Source organism: Colius striatus, chromosome 12 (genome assembly GCF_028858725.1).
Source record: "Colius striatus isolate bColStr4 chromosome 12, bColStr4.1.hap1, whole genome shotgun sequence".
NCBI lineage: Eukaryota > Metazoa > Chordata > Aves > Coliiformes > Coliidae > Colius > Colius striatus.
The window spans coordinates 21,803,361-21,830,768 of record NC_084770.1 but is presented as its reverse complement, the minus strand read 5'-3'; the positions used below and the strand labels follow the sequence as shown (position 1 = coordinate 21,830,768).

At 41.4% G+C, this 27,408-nt stretch overlaps 1 protein-coding gene and 1 non-coding gene across 2 annotated transcripts; both read right to left on the bottom strand.

Annotated features, from left to right (window-relative positions):
- Window positions 1-246: 246 nt before the first annotated feature.
- Window positions 247-26,412, bottom strand: KPNA4 (karyopherin subunit alpha 4). The gene is made up of 17 exons (XM_062006252.1): window positions 26,196-26,412; window positions 16,916-16,960; window positions 16,341-16,430; window positions 16,224-16,253; window positions 16,090-16,142; window positions 14,324-14,419; window positions 14,115-14,200; window positions 11,300-11,386; window positions 10,075-10,244; window positions 9,940-9,984; window positions 8,542-8,673; window positions 8,188-8,316; window positions 6,935-7,039; window positions 5,659-5,730; window positions 4,405-4,567; window positions 3,280-3,374; window positions 247-2,207 (listed from the first exon to the last, which is right to left on the bottom strand). Exons 1-17 carry the CDS (start codon window positions 26,262-26,264, stop codon window positions 2,109-2,111), a joined length of 1,566 nt encoding a protein of 521 aa, XP_061862236.1. The 5' UTR covers window positions 26,265-26,412; the 3' UTR covers window positions 247-2,108.
- Window positions 7,539-7,853, bottom strand: LOC133626498 (small Cajal body-specific RNA 7). The gene has a single exon (XR_009819571.1). It is a non-coding gene; the product is annotated as a small Cajal body-specific RNA 7 (non-coding RNA).
- Window positions 26,413-27,408: the final 996 nt, after the last annotated feature.

The following is a 27,408-nucleotide window of genomic DNA, read 5'->3' as shown; positions in this document are numbered from 1 at the left end:
TCTCCTCCAAGTGTTCCCTAACAGCTCCAGTTTATTTAGTGAATACACACCATGGAACCAGGCAAACAAGTTCTCTCAATTTACAGCAAGTCATTTCCTCCAGCCTATACAACACATGCCGCAACACACTGCCATTTGGCAGTTAAAAGCATCCCTCAGACAGGAGGGAGGTCTTCAAGAACATTGCTCGTCACCTTTAGATGAAAACTGAAGCATGTACACAAAGACACACCAAATACAACTCTGTTGCAAGTTTTAATGTTTATTTCCCCAAGACAGCCTAGCCTGCACTCTACTCGGATAAATTTCACAAGCTAGTTTCCGCTGCTTCTAGTTTTAAACTTTAACCATGTTTCTGATGACAAGGAATGCTGCAAAAATACTCTAGTCCAACAAAGAGTTATGATCACAAAATAATCTTTATCCATTCTACAGTGTTTCAGAATTACCAGTTGATTTTAAAACACAAGGTAGATATAGATGCTAATGGTGGCTAATCTGGTATGTTTTATTATAGCAAACTGTTGTTCATGCAACACTTGTGCTCAAAGGGGAAGGCACAGCATTTCCTACAATGAGCCACCTTATAAAGAGTTCATTTTGTACAAATTTGTAACTTCACCTTTAATTTAGTGTGCAGAACCTCAAAACTGAGGCATTACTCCAATTATAAAAACACTTGCATCCTTTTTGTGCAAGTTTTAAAAATACAAAGTCTTCTCTCTAAAGTGGCTCAAAATAGATTGTTCATGGCTGCCTACATCTAAGATAAAAAGAGTCTAAAACAATTGGATTAGGCATATTAAAGGTGTTCAAACCATGACTTGATTTGTACATCTATTCACACCTCTTTTTCGGTCTGTATTCGGCAGTACATATGCACCAAATTTCATTTTTTTAGAAGTTTCCATATCATTTTCATAGAAAACAAAGTCTGAAAACAAGTAACATTGAAACACAGCACGGTATTCTACCACAACAGAAACATTTGGTTACAGGACTCAACAAAATCTAAAAATGAACTATGTTGTAGGTTACCACATGCAAAGGTCTTCATGTTATCTTTGAAAATGAAAAGGATGATATTTTTTTCTTTTTATTACCACATTTTACTGCTTTCTACTATTATGGCAACTTGTGTACTGCAACACAGTCTATCTGAAGGGAAATGTATGGGTGGGTTTTTTTTTTTCATGCAAAAATCTACAAATTAGTTTTGATGATATGGAAAGCTTTTCATAACATCAAACATTCATCTGGTGCAAATGCACAGGGAAGCCTTCCTGAAATTCTGACTTTACAAACAACTAATAAGCCATACAGGAAAGAAATTAAAAATAACTGAAAGGAAAAAAAAAAAAGAAAGAGGGGAAAAAAAAAAAACCAAACCTCAAAATGAAAAGAAACACAGGCTGCAGGAGTAAACCAGAGTCTGCTGCTAAACCGGTCTTTGCTTTTGTGTCCAGTGTAAGTTAACACTTATGAACTCATTTTGATGATTGACTAGGTTTATTATCAGCCCCCTGAAGGCGAATCAAGCTTGCATGCGTTCACATACAGCATCACAACCATACTCTCGTACACACGCCACTCCAGGACTAGGAGCCTGCTGCAGGACTGAAGAGCCCCGGGTTTGAAACATGAGCCTGGCTCCACAGCATCGAGTTCAGACATTCACTCAATGTTGTCCATTCACACGGTGCTTCATAGCAAGGCCTGGGCTCATTCTCCTTGGACTTATATGGGCATCCTATTCTCTTATGCTTACAAGGCTTGATGATGATAGTACTGCATTTCCCCCCAATTGCTCTAGTAAGTCATTGTTCCTTCTCAGGCACTGAAGATCTTTGACCTGTAGCCCTTTTTCTTTGAACAATCTAAATAAGCATTCAGTGTGAAGTTTTTCGTTACATTTTGCCACTCATTCTCACTCGCACCCACTCGCCATCCCGACTTCATTTGGGCTTTTCTGTGATTCCAAATGAAATCTTCACATGTTCTTTCCCGATTTAATGCAGCAGCGGATCCCATGAGCCAAGATTGATGGATCAAACCTTTTTTTTTTTATTATTCAGTGCTGCATTGTACCTAACTTCCAAAATACCACTCTAAAACTGGAACCCTTCTGCTGGTACATTGGCAGATGAATTGAAACCAAATGTTCCACCTTGTATTGCTTCTGGAACAATGCTAGGGTCTTCATCAATCTGGAACAGAATGAGAACATCGTGAGTAGGAACAGAAAGACAAAAGCTTCACTAAAAAGGACTTGGACAAGTCTAAAGGGCATCTAGCTTTTCACCTCATCTACTTTCCTTGCATCAAGTCCTGTCATTCTTTTCCCTCAATTTTGTAAGAGTGTTATAATGACAAAATAATTTAGGCCAAAGAGCTATGGCTTGTATTTATAGCAGGCAGGCTACACAGCACCCAACAGCCTCTGGTTTATACAGTTTTCACTCCTGGAAAGCATTGTGTCCATCATGCTTTATCCTTATTGCCAGCTTTTAAACTCTCAGTTCTGAAGACCAATACCACTAAATGAAGTAAGGATTAAGTCAAAACTGCAGTTTCAATTTAAACAGGTGGTATACAGGTTAGCAAATTGACACAAGACTAAATTCCAAATGCAAAATTTAAGTTGCTAGACAAGACTCATGTGTTTTTGTTCAAACAAAAGTGAAACTCAACTTCAGTGCAGACAGGAAGGCATGAACGCAACTAAGCTCTACCGTGTCTGCAGTGATTTGCTCCCAAAAGTTCTTCAGCTATGTGGAAAACTCTCACTCTTCCTAACACAGACAGGATAGCACTTCCTCCATATGCAATTAACTTTCATGATTCAAAAGGCACACAAATCTAACCCCTTCCTTTCATTCACCTTACATGTTTAATCTGAAAACAACATTCTTTATCAACACATCCCACCCTCTGAAATTACTGAAGTATTCAAAATCATTTGTGAAGAAGTGGAATCTCAGATTCAGTACTCAAATCAGCAGGGAGCTCATCAAATGGCAAATGTCAAGCTTAGAAGCTGGCAAGTAAACTATGGAAAGCCTAGTGTTTTAATCCCTACAGATAAGGCTTAAATTAGGCACCAGATCTTTAGATACTTTGTGATGAAGAATGGCAAAATACACAAAAGGTGCAAATATGGGTTCACTCCTCACTGAAAACGCAAGATGTCCCAGATCAGGCTTTAGAGCTGCTGCCTTTATACTGAACCACATTTATAAACAACTACCAAAGCAGATGGCAGAGCTATTGCACACTTACATCATCTGAAGAGAAGAACTGATCAATGATCTCATAAGCCAGTTTGTAGATGTCTTCATTTTCATGATTTTGTAGCTGTTCAATTTTCTCGAGGCCTACAGTAAAGACCCAAGAAACGTAACAGTTAAAATACCAGGTTCAAGCAAAACAACTTCCCTCTCAGTTCATTTGTATTACGAGGCCTTAAAGACAAACCTAGGAATAGATTGACTACGATATAGGATGCTTAAAGCATAAAAGCATCTTAAAGACTACATATCATGACCCTCTCCCAAAAAAAAAACATATAAAAGGTCAATTCCAGCAATGACAGTACTTCCCTCCCATTCCTGCTGGTAAGTGGTTAAGCTAATCTGTGAAATGTGGCAAGGGCCAAGCACCAGGACTTATTTCCTTTTCACAAGGCCATCTTTTCAGCACCTGCTGTGACCACTCCAAGCTGTGACACTCCTAATGCCCTGTTACTGACCTGCAGCTCCCTCATATAGCAAGTAGCTCCAGGACAGCATTGGCAGACATCAGTAGAGCAACCACAAATATTGCTGAAGTTCGGACAAGCAAGAGCTTTCTTTAGGCATAAATGTCTCTTTTTTCTCACCTCAACCATCACTAATCAATTCGGCTTCCCCCTTCTCCCCTCAAGATTTTGTACCTCCCACACAGCTGAACAGTGCCTGAAGTCACTATCATTGTTCTTTCACCCTGAAAGAGTTTCAGTCAACTTAAATAGCAGCCAATGTAAGTCTGAAAGCCATTAGAAAATTAAAGCTCTCACACTTCTGCTACTGTTGTACACAGATTCTGTTTCTCTCCCCAAATTCACCTGGACATAACTTGCACATGATTAAGGTAAACATATAATCCCTACATTAACAGAAACTACCTTGTCAAGTAACAAGACTGTTAGAAAACTAGCACCTAATGAATTTTATTGCCATTATCCATCTCCTCCACATATCACTTGATCAGGAACTTAGTAAGTTAGGAAAAGCGCAGTATATTCACCTGACAGACATGCAAAGGTTTGCTTTGGAATAAAGACTTGCTTAAAAACAAACCCCATTCAATAACACCAAACCACCAATTTCTGAAAAAGAACCCCTACCAAAACATGAAGCCTCATACCTCCACACTCCTCTATAAGATTGGCTATGGTTTCTGCTTCATCTTCAGCCATTTTTAATATATTACTTAGTCCATCCAGAACCACTTGCACAACTTGTGCATCTTTTACTGTCAGCAAATTGCAAAAGGGGGGAATTACGTTTTGTTGAATTAAGTATGCCACCTGTGGGGAAAAGAGCAGATGGTTACATCAGGAGCCTGACAGAAGCAAACACTGCGCCACAAATGAAGTCAAAGTAACACAACAAGTTAGGAGTATTCTGATTTTGGCTGGGATAATGTTCCTAGGAGCTGGTGCAGTGTTTTGTTTTGGAGTTCACGTGAAAATAACATCGGTAACACAGGGATGTTTGGGTGGCTGCTGAGTAGGGCTTCTCTCCAGTTAAGGATTTCTCAAGTTTCCCAGACTACCAGCAAGCAGATGCCCAAGAAGCTGGGAGGGAGCATGAAGCTGACCCCAACTAGCCAAAGGGCTATTCCAGACCATAGGATGTCATGGCCAGTACAGAAACAGGGTGGAGCTTGCTAGGAGGGGCTGATAACTGCTCAGGCACTAGGTGCTGAGGAACTGCATTGTGCATCACTCTTCCTGGGTTCTATTCTATTCCTTTTAAATTATTTTATTATTGTTATTATTATATTTTATTTTTGTTATTAAACTGTTTTCATCTCAACTCTTAAGATTTTAACTCTACCTCCCCAATTTTCCTCCCATCTCCCTGTGGGGGAACAGAGTGAGCAAGTGGCTGTTTGGTGCTTTGTTGCTGGCTGGAGTTAAACCACAACACTAGAACACACAAGTAGCAGATCCTGGGAATTTTTCAGTTAAACAAGGAGTTTCAACCTCATTTTTGAACATCACCACCACCCCAATCCCACCACAAATGTAACATCATGGGCTTACAGGAAACTAGTGTTTTTCTACTGAATGGCTACTATCATCACAATTATCTTATCTGCAAGGGGGAAAAAGGTAGAAAGATGTTGAATGTCCAAGAATCTCATCAGAGCCTGAATGCAGTCATTCATAGCTACTGGGCCATTCTAACAGGGGAACTTCTGTCCAAATCACCAGCGATAACTCAAATCTTAGATCACTCCAGAAACACAGTTTACTCTCAAAGCCCTTGTGGAAGAGAGAAGAGTTACTGAACAAAGGAAGAATCCAGACATAACCCTGGTACAGAAGAGTACACCCATCGGCTGATGTAGTCCCCAGAAAGATAAGGGACCTTTTCTTCAGGTTTGACTCACTTGGTCTTTTCTTCCACTGATGGTTAAGTTGCTTATTGCCCAAGCAGCTTCTTTCTGAGTACCAAAGTCACCCTGAAAATACAAACATAAACAGAAATACTCATTCCAGTTTCCCTATGACGTAGTATTCTGGTAAATTCTTGTACCTGTAACAGTCCTTCCCCATGGTATCACCATATCAGTTGCCAATAAGCAGGGAAGGTAACCAATAAATCCTGAAGATGTTTGCGTCTACTCAGAGTGTTCACCCCTTCCTTGCAACCCCGCTTTTAAATATGTCTTCCAGCAAAGACAAATTTGTTTGCATCAAAGCAAGTAAAAGCTGCAGGACTCTGCTCTCACATTCCTTATCAACAGCTGTCATGTTACAGCCAGAGATAAGCACTAAGTGTCAGTTTTGATAAGCCACTGTATATCCTGCAACTGTGGCTGCTTCTGAGGTTAAACTCAAGTCTGCTTAGTAAATTTAAAGAGAAAGGTCTCCAGCTCTTTTACTAGTGAATAATAAGAGACTTTGTGAAAAGGCACAAGAAAAGCATTCACAAACATCTGTAAGCACCTATTTGACTTGACTATTTAACAATAAAGGTAATGACAAGCATTCATCCCAATAAACTTTATCTACTACTGAAAAGAAGCATACATCTACTCATGCATAATCTACACATGCTTACAGCACATTGCTTTTCTATGGGAAAACCAGAATAGCTACAAATACTGAAACAAGATGGTTATTTTCTGTGGGCATCTACTCTTTGTTGATGCACTTGCTTCAAATAAGACACTGATTAAACAAACCTAGTCCATAATCTGGTGTCATATCATTTAGAATCCTCTCAAGACTGTATAAATGTTATAACACAAACAGGTTAATAACTGCCATTGTTGACAACTTTCTGATGTTTCCAAATGATGTGGAGAAAAAGGGTGAAGTCCTTAAGCTTTGGCAAATAGATGCTGTTCCCCATCCAGACCTCTTCCCACCACACGGGAGAGTAAAGAATTCTATCCTCACTGTTTACAAAGTGAGAAAAAGAATTCAAATGACATGTAGAAGGATCTGAGATCTTCTGATGTGCATCCTTCCTCCAATAACAGCTCACAGCCCCTTACAAGAGAATACCACCAGTAATGTATGCAACAGATGAAAAATGCTCATGGGTGGAGTTTACTCCTGCTCCTCACATTTACAGTATGACATAAGACATGAAGCAAGTAATTCAATGTCACTTTCTCCAATTCAGGAAACAAACTTAAATCCTTCTTGTTATCTAACCTTATCTAGAAGATGTATTATCATTGGAACAAGGTTTGCATCTATTACTGCCTGAACTTGCTGCTGGTTTCCTGCAGTGATGTTAGATAGGAACCACACTGCTTCCTGAAAAAGAAAAGGATGCAAGAAAGTTATTAATTCATAGAGCCTTCTGTGTAAGGCTTTACTTCCACCCCTGCAAGACTTTACAGATGCACATTTTTGGACCTACAGTTTATACACTAGCCAATCTTAAACACAATCAAGTACTCCGACGGTACATAGCTGAATTCCCAGTAGACTAGATACAAAGGCAACAAAACGGACAGTGTCACCTTAGGAGATTCCACAAGACTCCTCAGTCTTTCAATGCTACAAGTTACAATCAAATACTCCCCAACTCCAGTTTTAAGTGGGAAACTATACTTTAGTGAAGAAATAACACACAGTTTCACATAAAGTTAACTATGTTCATCAGAGTATCTTTTTTTTAATCTTGGATAACTTTCCTCCTTCCTAGAAACCCTCCATCACTCCTTCTCAATTCCCTTCTCCTCTCAAGCTCCTCTGGCACAACAAATATTTCTCAACATGAGATTTGGAAATTCTCATTCAACTGAGTCTCTCAGATCAGATCACAGGATCACTTTTGATAATGAACCTGTCAGAGATTTAGGATGCTTAGGCTTGTCTCGGTGGGCTTGCTTTGGGCTTTAATCATCGGCAATGTTGTAAAGTTGCACCCCAGAAGTGACCAACATGCCTCAGATGCACTCCGGAATCAGCACCGCATTATCAGTGCCCCCGTTTAAAGCCTCTTCTATACATGCACACACACACACACACACACATACTCCCCACCCCGATTTGGCTTAATTTCCATGTATCACACACACTCCATTCAAAGAGACATCCAATTATCTCTATTTCATCACTTCCAAGAGAGTTCAGTTTAATTAAAGTGACATTTCACATACCAAGAATTCTAACTTTTAAGTCAACAGTCAAAATTATAACATAAAGCTTTAATTTCATAAAAATTCAACTAGAAGCATCGGGAAACAACATCCTTGTCAAGTGCAAGCTTGCACCTCCTTAGAGATTTTTCTGCAGATGGTAACTTCAAGGAAGATTTCAGTATCCTGCCTGCTCTTGCCATAAACTGGTGCAGTCAATTACTCAAATCCCTACCATGCTATGTTACGTGGAATCCAAAACAGCTAAAGCAAATACGAAAGTGTTACAAATTGGGTGCCACCTCTGCAGTTACTTACCTTATTAATTTTTTCTTTGGGATGTGTCAGAAGTGCTGGAAAATGTGACAGAGCTTCACAATTCAGAACTACCTGTGTCTGTTCATCGGTACCAGTGACAATGTTTCCTACAGCTCTCAGTGCAGCAGTCTGAAAGAAACAACCCACTTTCCTTAAAGAGTCCTTTTAATCACAGACTTTTCTAGATGAGCACATACTGTTTGAAAGTAAATTACAAAACAAAAAGATTTTGTGCAAATGCTATACCACACAGAAAAGAGTGTTCTTTAAATGTCAAAATGAACCGGAGAAAGAAACCACTTTCTCTAGTATTCCACTTTGAGCAATGCTTCCTTAAAAGTTATCCAAACTTACTTGCACTTTAACTTCTTGATGACTGAGTAGAGGAACCAAATGAGGGACTATTCCAGAGTCTATCACCATCTGGATCTGTTCATTGCCAGCATCCGTTAGATATGAGAGCGCCCAGACTGTATCTACCAATATCTATCAGTGAAAACATTTCTTTGTAAATAGCACAGAAATAGTACAAGTCTTAGACAAAAATAAATTAACTGATAAAATAGTTCTTGTGAATCCAGAATTGATGCATAACAGCAGAACCTCACTTTGTTTTACAACCTTCATGCATGCCACTAAAGAACTCTGAAATACACCTATTGTTCAATCCATTCAAAGCTCCAAACAATACAAAGATTTTAAAAGATCAGCTAAACAACAGCTAAATTGCCAACTACAGATTAAATTCTGAAGGAGATAACAGCACTTCAATTACAGCTGATCTTTTCATGAAGTACTTGTAGACAATGTCAGATATGAAAGCCTCACCCCTGGAAGATGAAACCCTAGCAAACACTAAACCATGGGCATTTGTCACTCTCAAACCAATAAGCTGGACATTATATAGCATCAGGTTATTTTCTCCTGACATCCACCCACAAAACTGAAAAGTTTTGACTGTTTTTTATCATCTGGTGCAACAGCACTTAGACTGAATTTCTTCTGTGTGTGTACATACACACACAATAACCAACTTAAACAGCAGCAAAGCTCAACATCAGGTGGCAGCTGACAAAACCTCAGCATGGTTTTCACTGACAACTCTTGACTGATTCAAATACAGTCATCTCATGAAATTCACATGAGCTTAATTTCTCCTCATATACAAGAAACTAAATACTGCAATTACCATGCAAACTTTAGTTAATAGGTTTAAACATATTTTGGTAAAGCACCGTTGTCATTACCATGAGAACTGAGCTACAACTTGGCAGCAAAGAGTTAATGAAACATTACTTCATTTCTGAAATGGGTCAGCTTTTTGCCTAAGAAAAGTCTCCCTCATTTTCTTCACTGTTCAAATAACCTAAGTTCATATTTAACACCTCAGGAGTCACACCTAAAGCTAACATTTTATGTAGCAGCCACTAATTTTTTTTTAACTTACACTGATTTTCATTACAGCCTCAAACTTCAGTACTAGTCAAAAAAGCCTGTAAATGAATGCTCACAGCAATACAACCAAAACTGCACTTTAGGTGTAGGGAAAGTACCTTCAAATAAGCACTTGCAAAGATACAGAGAAATACCAGGCAAAACCCCAAACTGATACTTCAAAATAAGCAGTTAAAGACATCCAAATAAGTTTACCATAATGAAAGAGAACATCAGGTCTGATTTTTTTGTCAAGAAAAGCTTTATACTTCAGCTAAAAAAACCTCTACCAAAGTGCCTCTAAGGGGTGTTACTTACATTTACATCCGTGTGGTGAATTAAAACACAGAGGGCTGGAAGGATCTAAGGAGAAAAAGAAGCATCTGACAGTTATTTTTAAGGCAGATGGATACACAAGTTGAGCTCAGTCACATTGCACAGCAATTCAGTCACCTCCTGAATGGTTTCCATCGGCGGAGGAGGATCTTTGTGACGGCACAAGTTGACCATGACCCAAGTAACATTTCTTAAGAAAGTTATGGGAATAGACGGGCTGATGAAAGACAGCAGTGGTTTCACTACTCCAAGACTAATAACGTAATCTCTACACTGGGGTCCATCACCTGTTTGAGACAGCAAAGAAACATGAAGACACAGATCATCCCCTGCCACTCACAGCAAGTCTCATTTCTGCACACTTAGAACTTCAGACATTTAAAATGCATAAAGTTAAAACATATGGACCTTGAAAGAATGTGCACACATATTATATACATATATCTATCGTAAAGACACTTATATAATGCTTTAGTAGGACCTGTGGCTGCCTGCCTAATTGTTTCATTTTGAAGTACTCATTAAAAACAGCTTCATTCTTAACAGAAAAGTGTTCCATCATTTTTAGCAGATGTATAGGTTGGAGTGGTGTTGTGCAAAGGAAAAGGAGTGGTGGACAATGCCAAACCATTAAGGAGAGATAATCCAATGTATCCCTGCTTCCCAAAGTTTACAATCAATACTAAAACATCCCAAGAGTAGTTGATAATTGCCTGAAAACAGGTATGGTGATCTTCACGTCTGAAGGATCACTACAGTTGCCTTGAAAGCAGCATCTGATTTGCACTGCACATAGACCACTAACAGCTTCAGGCAGTTACAGTACTGTGCATTTTGTTGGTTTGCTTCTCAAGAAGGATTAGCTATTTCTGAGGTATCAGACAGCAGAAATCTCAGTGTGTAACAACTGGTATTAACCCTCAAGTGCTACAAATGTAGTCATGGCTGTAAACCACAAAGCTAATGCTTGCACATGCAGAGGAAAAATCAAAAGAAAGAGAATGATCTCAACTTATCTAGAATTCAACACAATGTATGTTAGCTCAGGCAGGTACTTCAGACATCAATGCAAAACAGGTTTAACATCTGCATGTCTGCCAGTAACTCCTTTTCCTGTACCTGGAAAGAAAGTGTGTAGGCATGTGTTTCTGGCTGTACCCCATCGATATACAAGAGAGAAAACAGAAGTAAGTTCAAGAGCAGGGGAGTTTGCCAGTCTAACAGCTGCCTTTTGTCTCACAGTGGAGCATCTCAAAGTTCTAACACAAGAAAATCCTACCTGGTTTATTCATTCTATACCAAAAGGAAACGAGAAGATTTTAGTGGCAGGAGTAACACAAACCTATGATATTTCCTAGAGCCCACACAGCTTGCTCACAAACATTTTGATGAGGTGAATGCAGTAGTCTCAGGAAAAGTGGCACAGCATCTGAAAGACACAAACAAAACCCCATGCAATGATTAAACACATCTCTCAAAGGACAAAGCAGTTTTTAAATAAAAATTCAGTACTGCAGGAAAAATTTTTCTCCCAGTTGAGTATTGGTCAGAACTTCACTAACTTCCCAGCTGATACTGAGATAAAACACACTGTAACACTTCCTCCCTCATTGCACTCTCTCACAGAGCCTGCTCTTCAGATTATTATCAAAGCAAGTCCTAAAATAACCTGATGTTTAATTTGTGTATAAGTCTCAAAAGTTCACTGAAGTTTGTCAAGACTCCAAATATAGGTACACTTACTGAATTTGGAAATTCTGGGCTATCTATCAGAACCAACTGTCAAATAGGAACTGTTGGAGACCAATCTCACCCATTCAAATTAGCCAACTTAACAGTCAGTAGGTTCACATCTACATTCTAGACTGCCAAGGCAGTTAGAGGGCACGTAATTAGTTTCACTCTTACTGATTTACAGTACCCTGTATGCCCCATCACATTTTCACTGGTATTAAAATACATGCCAGTAGCTGGTCCTGGCACATGCAGAAAGCCAACTATCGAGGGATCTTCTGTACACACTGCCAGTGTGGAGCTCCAGGCAACACTTTAGTGTGCAGCTTCACCCGTGGCTCTGCCGAGAGGAAACTCGTTTGCTTGAGCATACACAGCTAGACCTGTATGCTCAATTAGATAATTAATCCTTTCTTTTTTCCCCCCAGCACTAAGGTGCTTGCTTACACAATTTGCTAATGACAGTTTAGTCTGTAAGCAACAGTCATTCACTTCAGATCACATATTTCAAGAGACTCTCTCAAACCAAAAGCATTCTTTGCTAGAGAAACAGATCAGAAAAGGATTCCTGCTTCCTACTACAGAAAGTTATTGTACAGTGTATGTAAGGAGAAGAAACATTCTCAGCAAGCATGTTAATAAGGACTTACAGAAAGACTAAAACAGATCATCCTTTTCATTGAAATCCTTACAGCAAATAAACCATAGTTATGAAGCAGATGTTGTGGCTATTAAATATGCTCACGTAGTGCATGCATGCACACCTAGCTAAAATCAGAGATTACCACTGAAAAAAAACATTATTGTACTTGGCACTCATCTCCAATCCATCAATAAGCTAGGTTTAGATTAAAAAAAAGTGTTATAGATCAGGTGTGGGACAAATGTGTTAACTAACTTTTTCCAAAGGAAAACTCAGGATGCATCTGAGAAAGGCAGAGGATGGGAAAAAAGGTAAATGTGTTAGCAAAGATACACACTGTAATGGGCAAATCCAAGCTGTGTCAAAAAGTTATTAGGATCTTAAGAATTTGTAAAAGCAAAGGGCAACTGATCTTACAACCAATGCAGTCTCAAAATATACAATTAAAGAAGTCCTTTAAGCTGAAGTCACCTGCCTTAAATTCCTTCACATCTGCTGTGAAGAATGAATGTATTTGTCCAGTTGAGTATCTTTGAAACACACCCAGCCATTTGACAGAAAAGATGGTGCTAAAGACTACTTCTTAATACTTCTTTTTCCTAAATATAAAGCCCATAATATACAGTTTGTGAGCAGCCTGGAATGGCTTAGAGCTAACAATGCAAAATAAAGATGACTCTGATTACTTGAGTCAGCCATGGAATATACGTAACAAACACAGACAATGCATCAATAAACCTCCAACACACAGCTTAGAAACTCTACTCACTACATTGAATAAAAGTTCCAAGCAGTTCTAAAAAGTCAATATAAGATTGCTGTAGTGGGAGAACACAAAAAAAGTGATCAAGTGTAATTCTGTGTCTTTGCAGTGCTTGAAGCACAGCATGTTTAATGCTATCAGCAGCACTGCAATACAACACTGAACCCAATCATTAAAGGTCCTGCTATCTCACAAACATTTTGTGGATTTACTTTCCTTAGACTTTAGGCAAAAATCTTTTTTACTGTATGTTTGATTCCTCCATGGGTCTCGAGAAACTCTACTCTCTTATTCATTCAACTCAAAAAGCCTGCAGGCACTTCTACTTAGTTCTGCTTTACCAACAGAAGTACTATTTTGACTTGGGATGTGTTTAAGAGTATAGAAGAAAGTTTGCTTTGCTTGGCAACTCAGATTCCAAGTCCAACAACAATTCCTTTCCATAATTCAGATTCCTCAAAATATGAAGGGCAGCATTTTTAATTCAACTTGATTTTGGAAGAGAGTTCAATGTCTGCTGTCCTCTGGACTTGATCCCCATTTTCATAATAATACAGGAAAGGTTGGGTTTGGGGTTTTTTTCCAAGGTTTGGGGCTTTCTCTTCCGTTTTTGAAGCCTGAGAACTGGAAACCAGCAGATACTAACTCTGGTAAAACAGCGTGAGTTTCCAGAAGAGATTACTCACCATTAGGATACCCAACTGAATTTAAAATCTGAGAAAATGAAGAACAAAAGCAGGTGTGCACTTCAAGGGACACTGCTTGCCAGAGAACAGGGAGAACACCTGGCAGGAGGCTTCACGGGCAGGTCCTTGAGCAACGTGCCTGCGACTGACAACTCAATTTCAACCATCCCAGCTATCGCCTGAGAGGACCAACCCTAATGTGTGGATCTGTGAACATGCTTGAGATAGAAAGGAGGAGTGTAGATGCTCTTTATAGTATCATTCAGATGGTGTTATTTTTGTGGAAGCTACAGTGTGTGCTTTATCAATGATCAAATACTGTAGGACTTACTAGATTGAACTACGGCCTGTGTTTGTTCAGAGGTTCCAGAGGCAATGTTTGTCAAAGCCCATGCAGCTTCAAACTGTAAAGAAGGACTGCAAAGTAAGAACAAAAAATATGACTGTAACATGAGTTTTCAAATCACACACCATAGGCACATTAGCTAAACACCAAGAACTCCTGTCACAAGTAGAACATTAAATTTTAGAAATACTCACTTGTCATCTCTTTCAAGACAGTGCACTAGAATAGGTAATATTCCTGATTTGATGAGATCATCAATGGGTGGATTGCGATCGCTGGAAAGCAGCTTTCTGTTCAGGAGAAGGAAAAAATGCAGGGCTTAAAGACAAGTCACAGAACGAGAAGTGATGACTGGAAAGAGCTCTGGAGGCTGTGCGATCCAACCTTGTGCTCAAAGTTGGATTCTTGCTGACACTAGATCAGGTCGGTAATGGCTTCCTGGGGATGAGTTTTGGAAACCTCCAAGCAAGCAGATACAAACTGGTCCAGTGCTGCACTACTTTCTGGGCTAGGAACTTTCTCCCCAGTACGTCTCAGGCATTTGTTTTTCTCTACTTTAAGTGAAAATATTTAATCACCAGAGTGGAAGTTACTGAAAAAGCAAAGCCATTCCATTCACTGCCCCTTTCAGTTGCCATGTCTCCTCTGACCACTTCTGAAGTTTATTACCAGCCAGTAAAAAAAAAAGATCAGAGTTATTCAGTTACACCCTCCTGCAGCTTCCTCCTCCTCCTCCACCCAAAAAGGGAGATAAATAGATCCTGTCTGCTTTGACATGAAAGGAGGAAACCTGTTTCTTCTTTACTAAGCATATAATATCATAGAGCAAGGATTCACATAGTGCTACTGCAACGAGGAGACGAGTACACATAGGTTTCAATTTTTAATCCCTTTAGCTTCACCTTTCTGCAGCAAAGGGATTAAGGAGAACAAAAGAGGATTCTTGGAGGGGACAGCTGGGGCTGCCACACCAAACTTTTACTAGCAGTAGGAAGAGATATTACATGTAGTCATTTTCACAAACACATTAAAAGCATGACAGAGCATAGTAACTGGAAACCACGTTTCCACTGCCTTTTTACCCTGAAAGATATCACTGCTGTGTTAAAGGGTGCACCATGAGGAAAGAGGAGATGGAAAGCCAGAGGTGTGAAACAAAATACCACAGAAAACTAAGCAAAGGAGAAAATGTGAATACAGATTGTGTACAAAAGCATACCTACAGAATCTTAACATGGATTTCTGGTCATTGATAAGCATGCCACCTGCTCAAACAAGTATAGAACTGTACTACAAGAATCAGATAGAACTTCAGGTTTTGGGGAGTTCAGTGGTTGGTCTGGTTTGGGATTTGCTTAAATGAAGTTGCCCAACAGAAATGGGCACAGGACTTCCAATTCACCTGACTTCTCTTTGATCTGCAAGTCTTCCCTTGCACTTCAACTTCTTCGGTCATAGAGGGTAAACATACACAAAGTTGTAGCTTTCTGCTACAAAGACAAAAACCCCAGCCACGTAGTAGTTCATGAAACAGTAGTCAAATCCCAAATTTACGCAAAGTTGGTAAGACTATTTTAGCACCAGTTCTTAAATATACACAGCTAAGCACAATTCTTCTTCAAGCAAAAAATGTGGTTTTAGAGGCCTAATCCATGGCAAAACTAGAAAAAGGATTATGTCAGGTCTTTCTGTATTTAAAGCTAAAGACTTTATTCCTGCTAATTATATATTTTACTTGTAAGAAGCATTAAGTACTGCACTAAAATAGCTTTGTATTTACATAGATGCAATGAAAATCCCAACTGCTTCACAGATCTAAGCATTTACAACTTTGATTTGTAAAGTTCCATTTATCAAGTTTGCTTTTTAAAAACCAGTAAAGTTAGAAGACAGTTTATGAAATTAAGAACATGATGAATTAAGGACAAAGAGAGCATACTGGAGACAAGCGTGTTCTTACCTCGCAGCCTGCACAGCACTTAACTGTATACCCTGGTTGTCACTTGAAGCATTCTAAAACAGAACAGAATTTAGACTCTTCACGTATTTGTCACTATGACATGAAGAATTTCCAAACAATTAATTGTTTTTTACCTGTACTATTGCCTCCAAAGAAGTGTTTTGCTAGAAAGCAAAGACAAAAGCAGTTAGCAATCAGAAATGTCTTTTCAATACATAAAAAAAAAGACATGCTTGAGAGTCAATTCTTACCACTCTAAAGTCACCATCTATATCAGAATCTTCACAGATATCTTCATGGGGAACGTTTCTCCTCTTTAGAAGATGCTCATCTCTTTTGTTCTTAAAGAGAAAAACAATGTAATACCTTTACCATTTTGATTGGAGCAGGGGAGGGAATGTTACGAAGGCAAGAGAAGCTCCTGTTTTCAACAAGCCTCATAAAGATGTTTTCATTGATTTTATTAAAACTTCCACCATTCCAGAAGTTGGAGAGAGTTGCACAAACATTTTTGGAAATAATTTTTTCCTAGGAAAAAAACCTCCATCCAACTTTACCTACAGCAACAGCTACTTTTCATGGAAGTTTCATGTACATCCATCCATCAATACTTAGACTAGAGACTATTTGTCAGTATTAATAACGAGACATGGCCATTCCAAATCCTGCTCATCCTTCAAGTAAAATAAAGCAAGTTCTAATTACTCTTCTTGGATTGCAGAAGAACATACTGTTTTAATCATTTAACAAAAACACTTAGATTTTACTGAAACAGCAATATAGCCAAACCAATTGCATTTGTAAGAACAATGTTAGGTTACCTCACCTTTCTCAATTCCACAACAACTTCATTTCTTTGTCTTCTCATAGTCTGAAAAGAATCAAGACCAAAGCACGTTATGCTCTGAACTTAAACCAAGTATTAAAGTTACTGCACAGTTATTTTTAAGTTCATGCACTTTAAACAGTACTTGTTCACAAGCAACTTCAGTTTTTAGAATAAAAGTAGAAAACCCAAAGAAAATGGAGGTAACAGTATTACTTCTGCCTGTACATTTTGGAGTAGAATAGACCTCCCAGGTCTTCATGTGGAAGAAAAGAGAGGATACAGAATTAGAGCATAAACAGGAGTCTTTTAACAAAAGGCAAGGTTGAAAGAAGGTGTGCATATGTCAGCAGCATCGAAAGCACTGTAACATTGTGACAAACTAACAGAAGACACACAAAGTTTGCCTAACATCTATAAGCTTTTCTGGATTCAAGATACATATACAGAGAGAGCATGAGCCAAAACCCAGAGGCAGCCAAAACTGCCACTTTTATAAGGCATACTGGTAAACTGAAAACTGTCTTGTCTAAGTCCAGCACAACTGCCTACCTAAGCACCTGAGAATCCTTATCTCTTGATTCCTCAGGGCAAAAGTGCAATGGGACAACTCCCCTGGCAGACACACTTGGCCAGACCAGCTGAGCATTCAGAAACTGGCACAAGGCACAAACCCATTACCAAGAGGGAACTGTCACTGTACAGCCATACAGAATAACAGCAGCTGAAGTTCAGACTGTGCAGGTAATCCTTCACCTAACAAAGGCACAACTGCTAAAGCAGAAACCATTTCAGTAATATTCTTTAGAATAAACAGATTTGGACAACTAAGCCCTTCTTTGAAAGCTGCCTACCAGGCTTCTTATCCCAGCACAGCAATGTAAATATACCCTTCACAAAACAGAAGGTGGGACAGCTCTGTAGGAGCTCTCACTCACCCAAACCTCCACAAACATATCAAGGAGAAAAAAGTAGCAAAAGGAATCTACAGACTGTACACACTTCTGAAATGCACACATCTGTTAATATATGACACACTACTAGCTCTGTGCCCTAGGATCTAGGATACAAAGCTGAGTTACAAAAATACTTATAAATGAAAACCACATAACCCCTTGGCACTAAGCTTTTTTTTGTCATTTTCTCTACCAGGTCCTGTTCCTGTGTGACCTACTCTAGGTGGTCCTGCTCTGGCAGGAGCGTTGTACTGGATGAGCTTTCAAGGGCCCTTCCAACCCTTAAGATTCTGTGATTCTGTGTGTGAGATTGTGTGTGTGACAGTATACAGGGAAAAAAGCAACTTTAAATATACATCAATTACCACTGCTTGTGTTACTACAGTGCAAAGTGAAAACAGAAACAATCAGTCTATAATGACTTTATTCTATACTTGGAACTTTGTAATTAAGGAGAACAGCAAACTTGAAGTAATTGCTTAAGTCGCAATAAAAAATGCATTCACTAGCCCAGAGAAAGCTTAAAATCCCGGAGCACGAGGGACTGCATTAACACAGACTACAAGGAAAAGGAACAGCTAGGACAGCTTGTGAACAGCAACAAGCAGCAGCTCTGAAGATAAGGATTAAAAGCTTGACTTTCGGAAGCGCAATTATTTTTATCAAAGGAACGTACATTTCATCAGGATCAAATTTCCAGCTCTGAGCAAGACAGACCTTCTTGGAGGAAGCAAGTGGAAAAGGGATGGTTCCCCACTACTTTGGAGGTACAACTTTCCATCATTTGTGGACCAAAATTCATGACGAAAACAGGCAGAAGAGGAGAAACCCTCCCCAACACACCCACACAATGACAGCTTCCCACTGTATTAAAGGCAAAGCATACAAGCATATCCAATGCAGCTGCACCACCTGGAACAGCTAGATAAGAGCTGTAATAAGCAAGTACAAAACTGTCCCACACTCAAATGCACCAAAGCCAGTTTGCAAGAAATATGTACATCTTTAAAGACTGTTAATTCAATTGGCCAGATAATTAGAATCAATAGGTGAGTCTAACACAGCTTAGACTCATGGCTTTTTCAGTGTCAAACCTTTAAAAAGTCATGTCTGTTACATAAGGCCACGTTAACACTGAACACTTAGTGTGCAGATAAACTTTACTCCAGTGTGAAGAACTTACTCTGCAGAGCTAGATAAGGCTTTCAAATATTTCTTAAAATTCTTCAAATGATGGTAAGAATCTCAGAAGTGTAATCTCTAAAGAGGAAAAAAATGTACTTAACTAATAAAAGATCTTAATTAACACTTTTCTAGTCCAATAGGTATTCTCTGAACTAACACAATACCTGCCTTGCTAATAGAGAAATGAAGTTGCAATGTTTTGTAATAGCTCCAACTCGAGTTTCTGTACAAAATAAAGAAGTTTCTCCAGCGGCTGTCTTCCTACATATGCATTTGCAGGCTACCTGGCAGTCCATGCTTCAGCTCTCTGCCCTGGCCCCCGCTGCAGCTGCACACATCACAGGACACTAAACAGGTCAGCAGTGGGGAATCCGAGCTTAAGACTCACCAGGGAGGGCATGCATCCCACCTGAATGATGAATGGCAACTCTGAAGAACAGAGTTGAAGGCAGGAATCACTCAATAGTCCTTTGTCTGTGTTCAAAGTGCTGCTGCATTCCTGGAGAAGTTGATACTACTGGACACCACCCAGCAAGATGCTGCAACTTTACAACTGATTTATCTACTACAGGCTCTTTACTCTCAGTCAATAACGTAGCACTCAGTGTAGTTTCTCCAAAGTCTACTAACCTGACATATTCAAGCAGGAAATAAAGTGAGGAAAATGTCTGAAAAGACTGCAGAACTGTACCAAGCTCCCGATCATCTCACAAGACCATTAATTAACGCCTTCCCAATCCACAACTGTGGCTGCAACCTAAGAAAATAAGCAAGTTTTACCCATGCAAGAAGGATTCTTCTCACCAGGCTTCAATAATGATGTAACTGGTCACATAAAAACTGTTGCTAACCATGAGCAAGTCCCAACCTACATTTTCAAGGAGCAGAAGACTGAATTGCTAGGACACCAACTCTGAAGAGACACTAAGGATATTAAAAAGTAAGTTACAATTACTAGTGAGCACCCCCCCCTCCAATTCATTCCAACTCAGGTGGTAACACACCCTCTGGGCAAGCACACACATATGTGATAGACAAGGAGAAGTCAGGGCGATCAAAGCAAATACTTCCAGAAAGAAAAGCCTCAGATGTGTCATTTAGAAGTTTCTTTACTCAAAAGACTGTTTGTGCATTTTATCAGACTTTAAAAAAAACACCCTGAAACTCCATCAACACTCTGCTGGTACAAGAATGTTCTCCCTCCAGTCATAAGCCGACAAGCCCTTGGTTGTCATTCCTGTCTGCTGCTGAAGAGGACCTGCATATCCTGGACTCAATACAGTCTTCACATCAAAGACATGCAACCACTGAAGTCACTCATAAGAACAATTTACTAAAACAGGACATTATTTTGGTGGAGCCTTATGTAAACAGTAGTTGCTTGACAAAGTAGTTATTACTGGTCAACCTGTCATTGCTCTTCCCCCTAGGAAGAGAAAATGCTCAAGAACTGAAGTCAGCTCTGTCACTGAGTTTCACAGCATCATCACCTCAGCCTAGAAACGGAATAGATGGCTTGGAGAAACTAAAGTGGCAAGCAGACTCAAGACCAACTGGTGTTGGGGCAGAAGCCTCAGTATGATGGTTTCTTGGCAAATGACATTGTAATGCTAGATCCTCCCTTTTGTTCTGTGTAAAATCTGAGATGATTATGAAGACTTCTCTGAATCATTTCTCAGTTTGCACTAACACATCTGTGAGAAGGAAAACAAAGCTTCTAGAAAGAGTTCAGAATGGACCTTGAAAAACGTTCCAGTTTCAAACACACTCATCACTTCAGCATGAATTCATGTGGCACTCTCAGTCACTGGATCCTGTTTGTCATCTGCTACATCGAAAATCAAATGATCAAATCTATTTCTGTCAGCCTGAGATTGCTACCCTTCCATCCTCCTTTTTTTTCAATTATATTTAGCTGAAGTTTGAGCACAAGGGTTATTTTCTGACCACTTGTCATTACTGAGCCCTTCAGCTTATCATTCAAATCTTGTGTCAGCTGATGACTGCAGAATCCTGATACATTCTACTGTTTTTCACAACAATACCAGATCCAGACAAACGTTCTGTGTGTGTCACCCTCAAATGATGCCTTCAGCCCTTTCCAGGTACACCTGGAGCTCACATATCCTGACCCCTCTTCCACTTACTGCTCTGACTCACTGTTTCTCTGAAACTCAGACCTCATCATACACACAGCCTGTCTTCACTGTTTTGGGGGATGGGTTGGGTTTTCTCCTTATGTATCAGTCCAGGAGCAATGTTTACATGCCTGTAACAGGAAGGTCTCACAGCATGTAAGTAATGGTAGAACTTTCCCTACTTCCTTCATTGCAGTGTTTCTGGAGGCACATGGTTTCTTTTGGGGAACTGCAAAGTCAGCAGTACTGTAAAGCTGAGCTGCTGGAGCCATCTTTCCTTCCTAGAAAGTTATCACTCCACATCAGCACTAGTCTGCATCTACAATTCAAAATATAAACTTCACAAGGGGAGTGGTGGTATATGTGCAGAAACAGACTATTTACCCCCAAAGTCTTCTGTGACCTCGATGGCATCTTAGAATCACAGAATCATTTTGGCTGGAAGAGACCTTTAAGATCATCAAGTCCAGCCTTTGTCCCAGCCATATCAACCACTAGACCATTTCCCTCAGTGCAACATCCACTCGTCTCTGAAACCCCTCTAGGGACTACTTTCCTTTTAAAACACAACTTACTATGGCCCTGAGCACAAACTGCTTACTCACTAGACACAGAAGGCATCAAGCTTGCAGACCACCGTGGAGGAAGACTAGCCTACAACTCAGAACATGCAGCGCCATGACCACAGCAATGACTGGGAAACTCGGTCTCTTCCCTCACAGGTATAAAAGTCCCTGAACTATAAACCAAGGAAGGAACCCTTCAGAGACGCATGCAAGTTCATATCTGGATGTGGTACAAAACCATACTCTTCACATTCAGTTTAATCAAGTGATTTAGGTCCCTCCTATACTAATCCTAGCTCATTTGCAAAATCTGGAGCAATCAAGTCTCAAGGATCACTGAGAGAACTGCTATGGGATTTGAAAGTCATCACCACCTCTACAAGATACCACCAGAAAACACATCTCAGCAACTATTCCCCCTTCAAAATTACCATGGGACTCTCAGTGACAAATAAAGAAAAATCAATATGACACTGCACATGCTGTCATTCTAGGTTTTTTTTACCTGGAGAAGTTGTGCATGCCAAATAAAACGCGTTATCCAAACAAATACCTCAGTTCCATTTTTAAATGACAAAATGCATGAGCTTCACCACAGAACTACAAGTCAGCTTAAAGGAACCTATTTTTAACTAGCTCAAGAGTGAAATTCCTGCTCTCCTTTGACACCTCTATATTTGAATCCCAAGCAAATTATTTTGTGTGGAATACAGAAAAGGCTGAAAAGCTTCTAACTGTCTGTGATAGACAGTAGATCTCAACCTTTCCTTCAATTCCTTGGAGTTCTCAAATACATTGTTGGTATTACAAGTCCAGTGAACACTATTGGCAAAAAATTTTAACACTGTGGATCTTATAACATCTAAATAAAACCTAATTTTGGAGCAGGTATTGTAAGTACTCTGCATTATGATACTGTCATTATTTCACATCATACGTCCCTCAACTACACAGCACAGATATCTATTTGACACTTCAGCATTGGCACTACTAAAGCAATTCTTAAATCTCTCACCCAGGCAAGTCAGGGAAGACAAGGCCAGTACTACGCTCAAGAGTACTAACATGCAGTAATGAACAGCAATTACTCAAAGCCAAGCTGTTCATAAAACTATGTCTATTGCAGACACAATGATCACTTTGCACTTATTGTACTGCCTCTGTATAGCAACGATCTAGTATTCCATTCCAAGGTCTATGGCACTACAATAAAAAATAAAAGCCAGAAAGAAAATTCAGTATCATCAGAGTAATCCCCACAATAAACAAAAACCTGCTCATCTTTTTTTATTCAAGGGGAAGAAAAAGGCCAAATAAAGCCTGTTTCTCATTTAGGACACAGGATGAAAAAAGTTACCTTAGCTGGCTTTCCTAGTAGATCAGCATTTGCATCACTCTGTAGAAGAGCTCAGATAAACAATTAATTAAGCAAGATTTTGGGTTTACATGCTTAAAAAAAGTGTGAGCACATCTACAGTTCTGGAAGTCTGCCTTCTTTTCATGCTGTAACAAATACTGTCTTTCCCCCTTCCCCTCTCAGCTCTAACAACTTGTAAATCTTGGAAGATCTTAACAAAATGCTGCACATAATAGACTAGAAAAAAGAATTAAACACTACACAGAGATACTGCCTTACTATTGTCTACAAATAATATTACTGCTCTCAGGACATAAATTCATCCAATATATATTAGTTTATTATACTATTTCTCTGAGTAGTACTCTAAATAAGAAAAAAAAAAGACAAGGATGTATTTCATTTCTGGTCACAATGAATCCCCCTATTCCCACTGTCACTGCCAATCTGTCATCTCAAAACACATGGCAGCAATTGTTTACAGCATAACACGTCCATGCATGCATGTTTACCCAATACTTAAGCACATGAAAGAATTTAGTTAAACAACTTATGTAAAACAGGTATGCTGTTTTGGGGTTGTTTTTTTTCCCCTCCCCTCTCCCAAGGCCAAAACTTGTATTTTTAGAAGCCCATTGATATGGGCTGGAACATGAAAGTCCAACTTTAACTTACTAAGTAGCCAAAAAGCTAAACACACCCTTAAGGCTTCAGGAGAAGGAGATGCAAGAAATTCCTTGCTTTTTGTAAAACACACAATAACTTCCTGTGAAGGCACAAAAGCTGGAAGGTGAATACAACATTACAGCAACTGCTAGCTATGTAACTGCCAGTTGTGACTGACCCCCCCGGTAACACGGAATCGTAGTTTGCACCTTGTAACCCTTCATAGCCCCCTGAAGTATCTGTTCATCTGGAATTTGCCAAAACTACAGTGACCTATCATTTGTCTGCTGATGGCAAAAGGAGGTGAATTGTCAATCAAAAAGAAAGAAAATATTGTGGTTTTGCAAAAGAAATCAACAGCAAAAGGCACAGTGTCAGCTGAGATAAAGGGAGGAGGAGTGAAGGAGGAGGAAAAGAGATAAAGATCAAATGTTGGCTTCCTTTGTGAAGTCAATAGCCATCTTTCTGCTAAAAGCAGCACAGGAACACAGGTGTTATGAACCAAACCAATACTCATTAGCAACTGTTGCTACCAGAGGATACTTGGCTATAACTGGGCACTACCAACACACCTCCCACTAATGAAAAATGTGATGTGTAAGCAGATAATAAGCAGGAATGATTGCCATAAGCCTGAGCTATTGTATGAAAAGTGGCCTTCCATAGCAGTTATTTTAGGTACCAAGCATATGTTCCAGGATTTGTTGGAGAGGTGTCAGTATCTAAAATTTAACACGGCCTAGCAGTGGGCTTTTCAGAGGGGAGAGGCCTGTTTAAACGCATCAGCAGATGCAAAACATACTGACAAGATCACCCGCTTCCTGATACACGTGTTCTTGTTACTTGCACATGTTCATCTTCCTTCCCTACTTTATCTGACTTACCTCAAAACTCAGTACGTAGGCACCAAAGGAGAGAAAAGGCAGATAAATTCCAACCTGTATTATGCCACTAAATTCATTTTTTCACTATGACAGCATAGGTATGACTGTGTGGCTTCCAAAAGATGCCTTTCTTGTACGGTTGTCTACTGAATGATAACAAAACAATTCAGCCAAAACCAAATTAACATCCAAGGCAAGCAGTTACCAACAAAGCTTACAGCCCTGTTAGTAAACAGAGCAATCACTGAAGTAATGATTCCCATTTTCAACATTTTTGGCATTGTCACACTTTGTATGTAACTGGACAATAAACCGTTTTATCCATATACTTGGACAAGTTAAAAACTGAGGCATTACTGACTTCTGAATTACCCAAATGGGAAACTTGGCAGATGTTTTAAGAAACTACAGCAATGTTAATGCATCTCCTACTTCTGAAAAAATAAATACTCTGCAATTGTCTTCATATGAAAAATTAGAATATTATGCTAATCACTGGGACACAGATTGAGGCTAGTGAAAAACAGAGGCGAGAATGCCAAAGCCTGTTTCTTGATCAGAACCCTATAGTGACTGTATTATGATGAACGACACCCAGTTGGTTCTCCTGGCCAAGCATTCATGGTTGAAGATTGATATCTAATTCCAAAAACTGAATATTTACTAAGGAATCCCCAAGTTCATAATCTCTTCTGCTGTGTTGAGGATGCACCTTCACAGCTCAAATAACGTGTGTGGCAATCCAGCCACCAAAAAGTTTGGAGGGTCTACACTACAGGCCACAACTGTTTCCATACACGACTAACTGAACAGCAAAACAGCAACGTTCACTTGGATTGGGAAAAAACAAGTGGGTTTGGGTTTTTTTAATAATAATCTCTCCTATAGCACGTAAGCAGTAATGAATTCGTTTATTCCCTTGAGTATCTTACAGAGACACACAGCACAACACTCAGCTGGGCCCCAATCTCTGACTCAGGCTTTTAGGGGCTACTCAGCCCAACGAGCGTCTATTAAGTGCCAGCAAGAACGTGAGGGCGAGCCGCAGGAGCACAGGACTGCCGTCACAGGCGGCAAAACGCCGCGGAAGTGCCTCTACGGAGCCAGCGGCTGGGCCGACCTACGACAAACCAGGGCCTCAACCGCGAGGCCGGGGCCGGCCTGCCCCGCGGGGTGGGCCGCGGGAGCCCCCTGCGCTGCGCCGCGGGGCGGGCAGGTGGCGGCCACCGAGGCTCCCTCAGCCGCGGCGCTCCCGCCTCCGCACGGCGCCCAACGGCCCGGCCGCACCCGGCCCCACAGCGCGGCCTCCCCTCCTCCTTCTTCCTCCCTTCCCTTCCGTTCCCCTCGCCGCCCGGGCGCCGGGGAGCGGCGCTCCCGCCTCCCGGCGGGGCGGGCGGTGCAGGCCGCGGCCCCGCCGCGGGCCCCCCGCCGGCGGATTAGGAAAGACGCCACACGGCGGCCGCGGCTCCCGCCCCCCCCCCGCCGCCATGGCCGGCCGGCCCCTCCCGCGAGGCGCCGCGGCGGTTACCTCCAGGTCGCGGCCTTTGTTCTTGAAGTTCTTGAGCCGCTGGTTGTCCAGTTTCTCGTTGTCGGCCATGGCGGGGAGGAGGGGGGAAGGTGGGAGGGAGCGTGGCTCCTCCGCCTCCTCCCGGGCCCGCGCCCCTGCCCGAGCCCGCCCGGGATCCCCCTTCCCGGCGCCGCTGCGGCCGCCGAGCCCGCTCACGCCTCGCCGGCCGCTGCGGCGCGGCCCGCGCTGCCGAGCCGCTGTGAGGCGAGGCGGGGCGGGGAAGCGCCGGTGCCGCTGGTCGCTGCCGGGCTGGTGGCTGCCGGGCTGCTCGGGGGCGGCGCTGCCGCTGCCGGCGGCCGAACGTGCCGGTAGCGAGGATCGGCGCGAGCGGGGGAGGGGAGGGGAAAGAGGGGCAGCCTCGCTCTGGGCCGGCCGGCCGCGCCCGCCGATTGGCTGCGGGGCCCGAGCCCCGAGGCCAATAGGAAGAGGCGAGGCAGAGGGCGGGAGCTGCGCGAGGACGTGACGCGAGCGGTGACGGAGCGCGGAGGGAGGGGCGTGGCGCGGGCGCTTCCAGGCGCTTCGGCCGAGCCCCTCAGCCGCAGCCGCCATCTTGGGTGGCGGTTCTCTGTGGGCCGGGGGAGGAGTATTCCCGCCTGTCCGCCCGGGCCCGGCGCTTTCACAGGCCGGTGTCGGCAGTCCCGCGCTCGCCTTTGCGTTCCCTCTCCTCGGGGGGCCGGAGATACCCCATCGCGCCGTTTAAAGAATGAAACGGCGGCGCGGGGCGGCAGCTGGCTGAGGGGAGCGGAGAGGCGGGGCGGGGGTAGCCCGGCACCGCGCTGTTGCAGAAGTACTCTCTAAAAACTGAGGCGGAGGAGCCACTGCAGCTGTCACGTTTGGCACGGTCCAGATTTTAATCCAAAGCACTTTTTCTTGTCGACTTCATCCCTAAGCACAACTAAAAGAAAGTAGGGCAGAGGACAGAGCAGCAGGTGTGTTGGCAGCCGCTTGGGAGATGGGGATAAGCCCTCCTCAAGAGTTGCCAGCATCTGCGTGCAGATGTGTCTGCAGGATTCCTCTGCATTGGGCAATATTCCCATGTATGCAGCACGGCAAACATAAACCCGAGTTCAGAAGCACGGCTTTGTGAGGGTATTTCTCATGAAGGATGCACAGCGCAGGGAGCAACATTATTTTTCAATGAGATCAGATTTTGCCTAGTTAGTGTGATAAAAAG